We start from the raw sequence: 14079 nt of genomic DNA, 5'->3' as shown, positions 1-14079 counted from the left end.
TCTATGCGAGCAGCACGCACGCACGCACACGCACACGCACACGCACACGCACACGCACACGCACACACACACACACACACACACACACACACACACACACACATAGTATTTAAGACCTGAAGACGCAGTCTGAAATGTGTTATCATCAGTGTCTCTCACCTGTATATGAGTATATCATCCGTGGAGCTGTTGTACTGGATCTGGTACATGCGGACCCCCGGGATGTGGTTCTGCGGGGGCCACCTGATGGTGGCGGAGCTGGACGTCTGATCAGAAACGCTCACCCTCTGTTGGTCCGAGCGGGCGTGGCCCCCGCTCACGTTGGACTTGATGGAGGTGGGGATATCCGAGGGGCCCGGGTCGGGGTCCACCTTCGGGTCGAAGTGCGGCGAGGGGTTGACGACCAGCTCCACGGGAGCCGTGGCCTCCCCGGCCGCGTTGGATGCGATGCACGTGAATTTTCCCGAATCCTGAAATGACAACGATACACTTTGCTTCATCTTATCAAATGATGTTAAGAGGTAAGAGTGTGTTTATCAGCATGTACTGGTTTGCATTCCATTCTATTCAGGGAAGTCCGGGTGGCACAGAGGTAAAGTTCCTGCCCACCACCGCAGAGACTAATGTGGAATAGGCCAGTCGCCTAATCACAATTATTTGAGATATTCACGGTCATTTTTGCATAGTCGTCAATCGTTTCCATGTTGAAAAATGTCCATACATTTTCAAACATTTTTCCAAAATATCAGAAATAGCAAGCTTACAACACATCACTTCATGCACGTGTACAAGCTTACAACACATCACTTAATAATGTTCCTGCCCACCACCGCAGAAACTATAGTGTGGAATAATCACAATTGATCGTCAAGTTAAATGTGTAATGGTGACAGCCATAGTGTGGAACCCAGAGGTCTGCATGCAAGCTCTACACCTCTGCAGGGAAACCCCTCTGAAAGTGGACTGGTGGTGTCACATGTATTGTCCAGACAAGTCTCACTACCTAACCAGACAGTAGGGGGCAGCAGTGACAAGGGCCTGCAGTACAAGGAGTAAATGGGCGACTAAATTGGGAGGAAAAGGCAGAAAGGAAACAAAATTTGTTTTATTACATTACATTCTATCAATTGATAAAATGGGCGCCGTCCTATGGGATGTAAAACATGATGCAGTTACATCACTTTCTATATAAACGTTGTACTCTGCCCCGTTACATGCTCTCTATACCTTGACGGTAGCTTTGAGGATATCCAGAGAACCGTTCTCATAGCAGACGGTTCTGGTGGTGTTGCCGATGAGCTTGCCCTCTGGGCTGACCCAGTGGGTGGAAGGCTCCGGGTCTCCGATGGACTTGCAGCGCAGACTAACCTCCTGTCCCTCCATCACAAACATCTTGGAGGTGTGGCGGGTTATCATCGGAGGCTCGCACACAAACTCCTCCTATAGAGAGGCAGTGGTGGAAAAAGTACTAGTTTTTTACTTTAGCAAAAGTATTGTGGTAGCCTGACACTCAATTTAATTTTGTTTCACTTCATTATTATGGGAAGAGCTGGGCTGACCAGCTCTTCCCACGACAGCCGTTTCTGGGATGGGCGTTGCCAAGGGGGCATTCTTTGGTGATTGGTTCACACCAACCAATCAAAACAGTAGCAAAGACGTAGCAAAGACGTAGCATGTAAACAAACACAGTAAAATAAGGCGGATGATGATGTTTCTAAAAACTGTCGTTTCTGTAAATAAACTAACTAGGGCGATTTAATAGCCAGATCGATAGGGTTGCAAGTTACCGCAGTGGGGGAAGCCATGCTTGTGGATGTTTGGTTTTTGCTAAAAGCATGGAGAAAACTTATCTTGTGTATGAATATAATTTACTCTGTGGTTTTGAAATTATTTTCTTGCATGGTTTATGTCCTTTGAATTTAAAGGTGATGTCATGTAGTGATCTTTTGCTAAGGATAGTTGGTTTGTCCCAACAAAGGAAAGGTCCAGACTAGGGGTATTTCATGCATTCCTGTTTCACTTTCAAGTAGACGACAGTGTAATATATGACTGCATAAATTGTTTGTACCCTGAATAATTTCAATAAAGTTTATCTAAAAGGAAGAGGGGGCACAATGGTGCAGATAGCTATGCCCTATAGCCCTCAATACAGTCAGTCAGTATAGTTGTAGAGTCACAATCTCTAGACTGTTTGATTGATAATTGTATTAGACAATAAGATGCAAACAGTACAGGGTACAGTAAAGCACATTTGGTCCAAAAGGACAGAACCAGATTTAAATATCTCATAGATAGGGATAGAGTTTTGGGGCAATCATCTTCTCTTCTATTGACCGGATGATAGTGACAGGTGAATTTTCAATCCTTTCTTAAAGGAAACCAGTGATTTGCTAGTTTTGTAGGAAGGGGGCAAGGCATTCCACACCTGAGTGGCAGTGCTGTGGAAGGTGAATTTACCCATATTTGTTCTAAAAGTGGGTGGTACCAGATCATAATTCACGCTCCCTCTAGTGTTGTTGTCATGCTTGAATTAAGCATATAGTTTATTGTTTACCTTTTTCATCCTTTTTTGTCTACCCTTTTCATCCTTTTTTGTCATCTAATAAAACCACCTCTGGGAGTCTGCACACTGTTAAACAGTGTGCGGACTCCTTTCTCCTGTACGTATCTGCACCGGTAGAATTGTTTTTAGAGATGTGCGTACTTTTCTTTCTATTTCTATCTTTCTTTTGAAACATGTTTACAGCATTATTTTTGACACATTACCTTGTCAAAAAGAAAAAGAAATCTGCATATTGCAATCCTCTATTCTGGACACCTAGCCTTCATCAAAAGGAATGCTTTCACAAGCTTCAATACTGCAAGAAACACTGTTACAAGAAAAAGGTCTGGAATAAATCAAAACATACTTAAAGTACAGTAAAAGTACTCATTATGCTACTATAGTATAGTTTTCAAATAATTGTAATGGAGTAGAAAGTACAATATTTTTCTCTGATATGTAGTAGAGTAGAAGTAAAAGTACTGAAAATTGGAAATACTCCAGTGAAGTAAAAATACCTCAAAATTGTACTTACGTAGTACAGTCCTTGAGTAAATGTACTTAGATACTTTACATCAGTGTAGACCAGAGAGGGATATGTTTTATGTTATATCTTCCACAGACATCTGGATGTGGATGTGTTAGGTTATCGTCAGGGGGTTGTGTGTGAGTGAACACATGATTTGGGCTTTGCTATCATGTTACGAAGTCACTAAGATGATCTTAGTGGGGTGTTGTGTTATCCTCTTCCGGGGAGGAATACTATACAGTATCTTCCCAGAACTCCCAGTTAATCCTATTATTATCTCCCTGCACTGTACTGACTTTTACCCAGCAGATCAAACAGGCACAGTTTCATCCTCCAACAAATTCCTAAGTTCCTGAACCTTGCCAAGAGGAAGAAATGTTAAAACCGTTCCTACAAAATATGTATTTCTTGCATTTGTAGTGATGCAACCACCCAGTTCGATGGGCGGATGGATTACTGGTCTGTGTACAAATAGGTCCATTTGGTTCCATTTGTACACTCTCAGAGGCCACTTTTCCACCGAGGTTGAACTGGTTCGGTTATTTTTCCCCACCTAATATTATATTATAGTGTTTCCACTGCAAATGAATTGGTTCAGAATCCTAAAAGTTAATTCTGAACTGGAAGTTCTGGAACCAAAAAATGGTTCCATGAAAGCTCCGCAAAAGGCGCCAGAGTGTCCTTGAAATTAAAGCGTTTGAATGAGAACCACAGGATTTAAGCACTGTACTGTATAATAGTGAAGCCCCCACCTCTTTGATGGTCCAGAAGTATTTCCCGGCCAGGTCTTTGGGAGAGGCACACGTCTCCAGGTCGTCTTCACGGGTCAGTCTGCGCAGCCACACCAGCTCACAGTTACAGTGGAGCGGGTTCCCACCGAAGCTCAGCACCAGAGCGGTGAGGGGAGAGCCCTTCATCTTGGCGTAGACGGGGATCCTCAGGAACAGCGGGTCTGGTGGGATCTTCTTCAGCTTGTTGGAGGTCATGTCCAACCTATAGAAGGAGAGGGGTCAGTTCACATGTATAATATAAGTTTGGAGTTACTCGGTGGTGTTGTCAGAATGCTGAAGAAAACTACAAAACTTTGACAGCTGTGAACTCTTTCGTTGAACCGGAAGTGTTTGTGTGATGATTCACAGCTTCAGTCTGTGCCGTCCTCTCTCAGTGTAAACAATGTTTTTGTACTCGCAAGGTCGGATTAAAGTTTTATTAGGCTGTAAACATCGTCCATTAAAAAAATATTGTGGTTCAACCAGTCATACTTTCTGGAGAGAGAGAGAGAGAGAGAGAGAGAGAGAGAGGGTGTGTTCTTCTGTTGATGATGGAGTTAATGAATCAATCAACCAACCAAACAAACAAAAAAGGTTTCTTACATATTTTTTTCCAAAAATAGCCGAAATAGCAGATGTATAAGTTCACAGTAGTGACTCGTGAGCTTGTAGATTGGCTAACTTTGTCATGAGACACTGTCTTACGACAAAGTATAAAATAGGGCTGAATTGTCCTTGTAACACCAGTGACAGACAGAGTCAGTGTGTTAATGTGTCAAGACTGTTAGTTAATAACCCTTGCAGCCTATAAAACAAACCAATCAATATGAATCCACTCAGCTCATTGACTGTCATTCCCTGCAGCTTAGACGAGAGGTAGGAGGGATGGAGGGAGGGAGAGACAGAGATAGAAGGGAAAGAGAGTGGAAAGGGACGGAGATACACAGAGTAATAAGGGAGAAAGAATAATCAGCGTAAAAACTGTGAGGTTCACACAGCCCCCCTTCATTCTACTAAATCTTTATTCTCTTCTTCATAATTATATCCCACTATAATATTTATTTTGACAATAATTATTATGTGGAAGATTAAATTGTATTGTGGAGCTATCAAATGTATAAAAAATGTATTGTGGAGCTATCAAATGTATTAAATTGTATTGTGGAGCTATCACATGTATTAGACAGGTTAGAGTTAATGTTTCATGTTCTACTTTACTGTTGTGTTGCATGAATGGTATTTATTGATATCAAATATATATATTTTTTAAGATATTGGTTGAGACCCCAGGCAGATAGCTGCTATAATTGTACTGTACAATTACAGCAGCTATCTTCTGGGGTCTCAACCAATAATCTAATCTAAGATAATGGGGATCTAATACAAAAATTAAAAATAAAATAAAATAATAAAAATTCTTCTTCTTCATCCTCTACTTCTTTTTCCTCTTCTTCTTCATCCTCTTCTCCTTCTCCAATGTCTTCTTCTATTTCTTCATAACCAGCCTTTATAGAGCAGATTAGCGGTCTGAGACAGTTATGTGTCAAGGTCTATAAATTTAACAAGTACCTTTAATGGATATCTCTCTCAAGGCTCCGTTCACCTTGCATCCCCCTCTGCCTTCGGCTTTAACAACACCCCCACCACCACCACCTCACCCCAACTCTCTCTCTCTCTCTCAGACAGATTATGGTGTTTTACTTGTCGTAAACACTTCTCACTGCTTCATGGACGCTAGCTTCTTTCCCACAAAGGTTTGCCAAGAGGATTTAAGCGTTCGCTGTCAGCAAAAAGAAAAAGCAAACCTTTTTCCACAGCCACCCCCAGCGATTCGCTCGCACGCACGCACGCACGCACGCACGCACGCACGCACGCACGCACGCACGCACGCACGCACGCACGCACGCACGCACGCACGCACGCACGCACGCACGCACGCACGCACGCACGCACGCACGCACGCACACACACACACACACACACACACACACACACACACACACACACACACACACACACACACACACACACACACACACACACACACACACACACACACGTAGGGTGACACAGAGGTATGTTGCTCCATAACTTCCATGCCCGCAGGACAAATAATGAGCCATTACAGATGATTGAGAGTTTTCATGTAAATGTGTATATACCCAGAGGGCTGCGGTTCATTACTGACTGATCACTGTTCTGTAGGAAGTTACTTCATTGATATTGATGCCTGCTGGTGTGGCAGTGGCTCAGGGGCAGAGCAGCTGGTAGTGCGGCTGGATGGGAACCGTAAGGTTCCCAGTTTGATCTCGGGTTCCCCTAGAGCAGGGGTTCTCAACGTTTTTGGCTGGCGACCCCCGTCCCACCCCCAATACAAACTGACTGCAAAAATAACCTTAATAATAGAGAAAATATTTCATAAATGAACCATGAAACCAGATCTAATCATTAAGGAAAGTGCGGCTGTGGCTCAGGAGGTAGAGCAGGTCGTCCAATGATCCATGGGTCGGCGGTTCGAATCCCGGCTCCTCCTGTCTACATGTCGAAGTGTCCTTGGGCAAGACACTGATACTGTAGCTTCCGCCGCAATTGGTGTATGAATGTGAGTGTGAATGGGTGAATGAATGTAATGCACAATCTATGTAAAGCGCCTTGGATAAAGGTGCTATATAAATGCACCATTTACCATTTACCATTTTATGCATGCACTATGTGTACTACTTAAACTCTTCATTTCCATTTCCCAGCCATTCAGTTGCAAAAAAGAAAAAGAAAAACTTTGTTTTTAATAATTTGGGGACCCCCCAAAATAATTTGGCGACCCCCAGAGGGGTTGAGAACCCCTGCCTAGAGTATATTGGGCAGATTCACACCGAGTCTGTTTGATTCAAACTGTTCCCGAATACGATTGCCTGGTCCCCGCTGGCTACGATTCACATTGGCCTTGATTCTTCCGCGCCCGGGTACACTTCATTCAACTGTATTCAATGCTTTCACATTGCAGCGATCCGTATCCGAGTACACTTCAATCGGTCCCAAGACTACCTCCATGTGGTCCCGGGAACGGTTGGGTGATCCGCTCCGGGGAACGGTACGCAGCATTCACACTACCACAACATCTGCCAAGTGGTCCAGGACCATAGTGTGAATCTGCCTTAGTGTCGAAATATTCTTGAGCAAGACAACTAATTGCTCGAGCTTGAGCATGTGTGCTGCCTTGCATGTGTAGCGCCCCTATCCCACCCCGATGTCAGAGAACAAGAGGCGCCAGACATCTACCTAGGTCCGTTTAGTGGTTACCCTTAAATAAGAGTTGAATGTTTAGTTGAGTTGAACAGTATTGACAGCATTTATTGCCTCAGCATAGTATCTGTCAATTAAACAACAATACACAACATACAGTTGCAGCGCTGCAATATAGAAAATAAGAAAGAGAGCTCTTGAAATAAAATGAATGATGAAATGTTCTTTAGGGTGTTAAAACCCTTACCCTTGTTCCCTTTTGTTAAGGATGTATGGATCCACTAGTGTGTGTTAGTTTCTCAGTTTCTCAGTTCAAGGTGTGTGTGCGTAGAGACCTCGGGAAGAGGTGTCAGTATACGTGGGTGTATGTAGATAGACCTCGGCGGAGGTATCAGTATACGTGAGTGAGGGGACTGCTGCTCGGGCAGAGACAGCAGTGGTTCTTATCTGTATCTGTCGATGAAACTGTGAACAGACGGATCCTCTGTAGCTGGTCCTGCGGTTGGCCACACCGCTCCACAACCATGCACAGACGTCGATCACTTCACTGGACTAAGCTCGCCATCAGAATTCAGACTGGGGTTTCTCTGGGTTGTCAAAAAACCAATCTACACGAAGTGCAGAATAGCAAATTACTCTGTGTTCTTATGAGACCTCATTAATTTCTCCCAATATCTTTTAGTATACAGTATAACCAATAAGAAAGGATATACTTCAAATACAATGAAATGTAATAATGTACAGTATAGCTATTGATCATAGTAATACATACATTGAATGAAATGAAATAGCATACAATGCAAAAACATAAATAACATGACACATTAATTATATGCACAATTAATTTCTTATCTTCCCCTTTTAAATGTAACATAACCATTTTTAGGCTTTTTAACCTTTTTAATACTCCATTGTTTATAAATTGTATCATCAACTTACTCCAAGAGTGACTTGAACCATTGAAACCAAATGGTTGTAATGTAAACACCATACTGTACAAACTAGTGCTTCTACATGCTACTGCATCACCACAGTCCATGCAGTTAGCTTAATGCTAATTTCCGATTAGCATAGTTAGCTCCTTATTATCCATGCTACTGCATGGTGGATGCTGTTAGCTTAATGCTAATCGCGATTAGCATAGTTAGCTTCTTATACATAATACAATGATACAGAGTGCACCAAAGTATACTCAAACATTAGACACAATAGTTCCAAATCCCTGATTGGTTTTTAAGGAATGCATCTGGACTCAAAAAGAAAGGATAGTATGTAGAACATGGCTAGCAAGTTTATAGCAACAGGCAGCAGGCTTGATGCCTGTGTGGCTTCACTCACCAGGGATTTCAACACACTTCACACAATACTTCACTGAATTCTCTCCTTCAGGATCACAGTTGGGACTCTAATAAGAAAAGTGCTTATTAGCTATCATATATTATTGATATAAACAACAATGAATGATTCTTTTGTGGTGTATTCATACCAAGAGTTGTCTCTGTAGATTATCATCAAACCATCTTTTTCCAAGAAAACGAGTGGAATGTTCTGGAAGTACCAGGATGTAGCTTTAGTACCAGGATGTAACTTCCTCTACTAGACTGCAGGGACAGGGTATAATGCCCCCTAGTGGAAACGGAATGCAACTACACCTAAACTACATAAATAGGATTATTCTTAGTAGCCCTATAATCCACATGGGTTACACCCTCCCCCCTTGACTCTGCATGAGTCCCTTCATGCACTGCTCTATGGCCCATGGAGGAACCATCATACTCAGTTAGGGTATCTAGAGCTAGATTAAAACTCTGCAAGAGACTCTGTGCAAAGAAAGCTAAGGGTTTACCCAACTGAAGGTAGTGAAAACGGTCAGGGGGTTTCCGTGTTCGGTCAGATTTACGGTTAGAGTCGTTTGTTTCCCCATCTGTAACGTTTACACTTCCATCTCCTTCTGTGTTTGTTGTCTCAGAGGTTTGTTCAACTTCCACTTCAGTGTTTTGTTGAACTTCGACTTCTCCATCTTCAGGGATAGAAGATACATCATTGTCGTCCTCAGCATCAGCTGGAGTTTCATCAGTTGATTGATCATTGTTGTCCTCAGCAGGAGCTGGGATTTCATTTGTCACATCCGGTAAAGTCACATCCTCTTCCTGACTGTTAGGAAGTTGATTGACCATAATCTCTGGCTCTTCTCCATCAACTGTTTCAGGAGGAGCTTTATCGGCTTCAATAGACAACTCAGCAGAACTGCCCACATCTGGCTCGTCCTGAGGCTGGGGAGTTACAGTGGGTTGCTGTCGTTTTGGGATTAGATACGTTTCAACAAGCATTTCCTCAGGAACATCAGGACAGGAACATGAGTCATCCTCCGAATCAGAGTGTTCCTCAGGAGGATGAGGATGACTACGCCTGGTTCTTGGCCGGGAAACCTTTGGTTTTGCTTGTTCAGTATCCTCTGGTTCTATTAGTTCACCGCAAGGGAGTAAGAGATCCCTATGTAGGGTTCGGTTGGGACCATCCCCGTTCATGGGCTGTACTGTGTACACAGGTAATTCTCCCAACCTTCTCAGGACTTTGTAGATAGTAGATTCCCACTTATCTGCAAGCTTGTGTTTGTTTCGCAAGCGCAAGCTCCTTACTAGCACTTGGTCACCTTCCTCTAATGTTGATTCTCTGACATTCTTGTCAAAACGGCGTTTGTTTCGGTCAGCTACTTTTTTGGAATTCCTTGTGGCAATCTCATAACTCTCTTGAAGACGGGCTTTCAGGCTTTTCACATACTGGGAGTGAGATTTATGAGAACCGCCTTTAACAGGTAGGCAGAACACAATGTCCACTGGTAGCCTAGGCTGGCGCCCAAACAACAACTCATACGGGCTAAACCCGGTGACCTCGTTCTTGGTGCAGTTATAGGCATGGGCGAGGGGTTTTACATAATCACGCCAATGACTTTTCTGCTTTTCTCTTAGGGTTCCTAACATGCCTAGAAGAGTCCGATTGAACCTTTCAACCGGGTTCCCTCTTGGGTGGTAGGGACTGGTGCGTACTTTGGTGATACCGGCAAGGACGCAGAGCTCTTTGATGAGTTGGGACTCGAAATCCCGGCCCTGATCACTTAAAAGACGCTCCGGAAACCCGTAATGCACGAAGAACTGCTCCCAAAGACTCTTTGCGACTGTCGTAGCCTTCTGATCTTTTGTTGGTATAGCAACCGCATACTTGGTAAAGTGATCAGTTATGACCAAGATGTCTTTGGTATTATGACTGTCGGGCTCCAGGGAAAGATAATCCATGCATACCAGTTCCATGGGACGAGTTGTGTTGATATTCACAAGTGGTGCTGACTTTTCAGGTGGCGTTTTTCTTCGGACACAACGTCCACATGACTTGATCTTTTTCTCCACTTCTGCAGCCATTTTAGGCCAGTAAAATCTTGTCCTGACTAAGTCGAGAGTTCGTTCCAAACCCATATGCCCCATATCATCGTGGAGGCACTTGAGAATGGTGGATCGTAGAGACTTAGGAGCAACGAACTGGTAGGTGATTTCATCTTCCGATTTGCGTGTTCTATAGAGAAGACCATCTCTCAACTCCAGACGTTTCCATTCTTTGAGCATCAACTTCAGCTCTAAGGAGTTGGGATTGAGGTTGGGATTGGCCTCATCTCCAGCCTTCAACAAGTTAATAACATATCCAATGTCTGGGTCAGACCTCTGATGTTGTTGGAGTTCTTCCTCGCTGAAGGTAGGTATTGTAGAACAACCTTGTGCCTCCTCATCGCCATAGATGTCTGGTACCGCATCAGCGGTAAGAGCAAGGGACTCTACCAAGGTGATAGAAGGTAGGTTGTCGTCTGCTTCACCTAAGAGATGGCGGTGGCACAGGACATTAATGGGGTCAGCTGGTAGATCATGTTGGTCGGGAGATGAAGATAGATGGTGAGAGGCAAATCGTTGTATTCGCTCCTGTTCCTCAAGAGAGACATCATCATCGGTGAGAGGATCATGAGGCCGTCTTGAAAGGCCGTCTGCGTCCTGGTTGCTTTTGCCAGCACGGTACTTGATGTTAAAGTCGAAGGTGGAAAGAGCAGCCAACCACCGGTAACTAGCAGCATCCAGTTTGGCGGTCGTCAAGACGTATGTCAATGGGTTGTTATCGGTTACTACCGTGAATGTGTTTCCGTAAAGGTAGTCTTGAAATTTCTCCACAATGGACCACTTCATGGCTAGAAACTCTAGCTTATGTGCTGGGTACCGCTTTTCACTGGACGAGAGCCCTCGGCTAGCATAGGCGATAACTCGCATCTCGCCATCCTGTTCTTGATATAGGGCAGCCCCTAGACCAAATGTGCTTGCATCCGTGTGGAGAATATACGGTAACGCTGCATTAGCGAATCCAAGTACTGGTGCTGTGGTGAGTTTGTCTATGATTGCCTCAAAGGCTTCTTGGCAGGCAGGGGTCCACCGTTCGGTAAGGGGTTCTTTGGGGTTAAAGTACTTTCCGGGGCAAGGTGGTACTTTCCGACCTTTCCTGTACGGTGGGTAGCCTCCGGTTAGATCATTCAAGGGCTTTACTATCTTGGAGTAGTTCTTCACGTACCGGCGATAGTACCCGGCGAAACCTAAGAATGATTTAAGATCACTGAGAGTTTGGGGTACTGGCCAGGTGCGAAGGGCACTAACCTTCTCAGGGTCTGTTTGTACACCTTTGCTGGAAACAATATGGCCTAGATAACGGACTGAGCTTTGGAAGAAACGACACTTAGTTGGGGAGAGTTTCAACCCATATTCTCTCAACTGCTGGAGGACATGGAGAAGCCTGGTTTCGTGCTCTTCCAACGTACTTGAGAAAACAATGACATCATCCAAAAAGACCAGTACTTCCTTAAGATTAAGACTGCCCATACATCGCTCCATTAATCGCTGGAAAGTACTGGGTGCATTGGTAATGCCCTGGGGCATGCGATTGAACTCGTAGAACCCCAAGGGACATACGAAGGCGGTCTTAGGCTTGTCACGTTCCTCCATCTCTATCTGGTAATAACCAGACTTTAGGTCCATTACTGAGAACCACTTGGATCCTGCAAGGGCTGAGAAAGTTTCTTCCAAATTGGGAAGTGCATATGCGTCGCGTATTGTCAGTGCATTAAGCTTGCGATAGTCGACGCATAGACGGACGTCACCATTTTTCTTTTTAACCACCACGATTGGTGAAGAGTAAGGCGATTCTGATTCGCGAATCACTCCTGCCTCCAGGAGTGTTTGCAGATGTTTCCTAACTGCTTCATAATCTTTTGGGTGAATTGGTCTTGACCTTTGTTTGAAGGGGGTTTCATCCTTTACGTTTATGTGATGTTTCACTTTGGATGCATGCCCAAATTCCAGATCATGCAGGGCAAAAACATCAGAATAAGTGGTTAGACTCTTTGTTACTCTGTCTTGCCATTCTTTTGGAAGAAGGGAATCACTGAAGTCGAATGTCAGGTTGGACTTGGCTGACTGAGCAGTGACAGGGCAACATTTCACAGGATCAGCCATTTTGGTTGAGGCAGGTAAATTGTCATAGATTTCATCGGGAGTGTGAAGCTCGGCAATGACACAGGTTGGAGGAAGTGTTATGTCATGCTCAGTTTCATTCCTGACCCATACAGGTAACTTATAAGGACACTGCTTAGGCAGGGTGACAAGGCAGCACTCTACAAGGATTCCACCAGGCAAGGTTGATGTTGTTGGCTGTTCAACAACTGCACATTCGCTGGTGGTGTCAGCATTAACATAGCCCTCCAGGAGGACTCTCTCCTTAGCAGGTACTACTTGCTGCACTTTGCTTTTGAGAGTCATTAAGCCCATCTTCCCTGTAGAACTGACCTCATTTCGGAGCTTAAGCGTACGGAGTATCTGTCTATAGCCATAGACAGAAGACAAGTCGTTTGGATTTTTACCATGACAGTGTTCATCGTACAACACATCAAGTGCATTGGTTCCAATCAGTACAGGTAGGTCACAGCTACTGCGTAAGTCTGGGACTACTAACGCTAAGGTAGAAACTTCAGGCTCTGTTTCGATAAAGTTTTTGGGAAACTTAAGACTGAGGGGCACATAGCCTAAGTATGGGACATTTTGGCCATTAGCGCCTTCAACCTCTAGGGTATCGATGGGTTGGATGGGTGTCTCTGAGAGATTAGTCTTGTAGAACGAAGCAGAGATGGTGGTCACTTGTGAACCGGTGTCAAGGAGACAATTACAATTAACCCCTGCCACCGTGACATTAGCTGTATACTTCTGTCCTACAAGCCCCTTAGGTAGTTTAATCTGGTGTACTGCATCATGAGATTGAATGGATGCCTTAGTCTGAGTTTTAGTTTTGGGACATCCCTTCGGTTCAGTTCCTGGCTGTCCCTCGTCAGGAACTGATGTCAGTTTAAATATTGCTGATTTTGTTCCTCCCAGGCCTTTTGTTTTTGTTTGAACTCTGTGCGCTTCACTGCGACTAGTTCGGGGTTTGCTTCGTTGGGGCAAGAGGGCGCGATATGGCCGTCTTCGCCACAGCTGAAACAATACCATGGTCGAGGCTTCTTTGTGACTTTGGCCCAGCCGGTGGATGAGCCCTTTTCCTCAGTGAAGGCCTTGGCTGTAGACTTTGTTTTTTTATTTGGCTTAGCAGATGTCTGGTTTGAACCTTTATCAAATGCTGCTTTCAGGGAAGCCATTTGGGATTGTAACTTTGCAAGTTGCTTTTCCAATTTCTGGGCATTTAGGGGAGATGCGCCATCTGCAGCAGTTGCCGTGTCAGTATCATCAGTGTCATACTCTTCCACTCTAAGAGAGTTTGACTGGGCTTTGGTCTTATGGATGCCTAAATGCTGTTTCATCCGGCTGGACTTAGCAGCTTGCCTGTCCTCTTCAGTGCGTAACATGAGGAGAAACTCGGCGAATGACGGTGGATCAAGTTTGATTTTATGCTCAAGCTGGAGGTTGGTAATCAAGTCGTTATTC

The 14079-nt window shown here is 44.3% G+C and overlaps 1 protein-coding gene across 1 annotated transcript in view; it reads right to left on the bottom strand.

The window, feature by feature from the left end:
* Positions 1-155: 155 nt before the first annotated feature.
* LOC306933077 (leucine-rich repeat and fibronectin type III domain-containing protein 1-like protein) overlaps positions 156-14079 on the bottom strand; it is a gene marked incomplete at both ends in the record, with an annotated part of 30445 nt that continues 16521 nt past the window's right edge. The window contains 3 exons of the mRNA XM_079515082.1: positions 156-470; positions 1228-1440; positions 3824-4064. Coding sequence (XP_079371208.1) covers positions 156-470; positions 1228-1440; positions 3824-4064 — 769 coding nt within the window. The remainder of the gene's footprint in view (positions 471-1227; positions 1441-3823; positions 4065-14079) is intronic.

This window comes from Electrona antarctica (genome assembly GCF_951216825.1).
Source record: "Electrona antarctica genome assembly, chromosome: 11".
Taxonomy (NCBI): Eukaryota; Metazoa; Chordata; class Actinopteri; order Myctophiformes; family Myctophidae; genus Electrona; species Electrona antarctica.
This window is presented reverse-complemented; position numbering and strand designations above follow the sequence as displayed.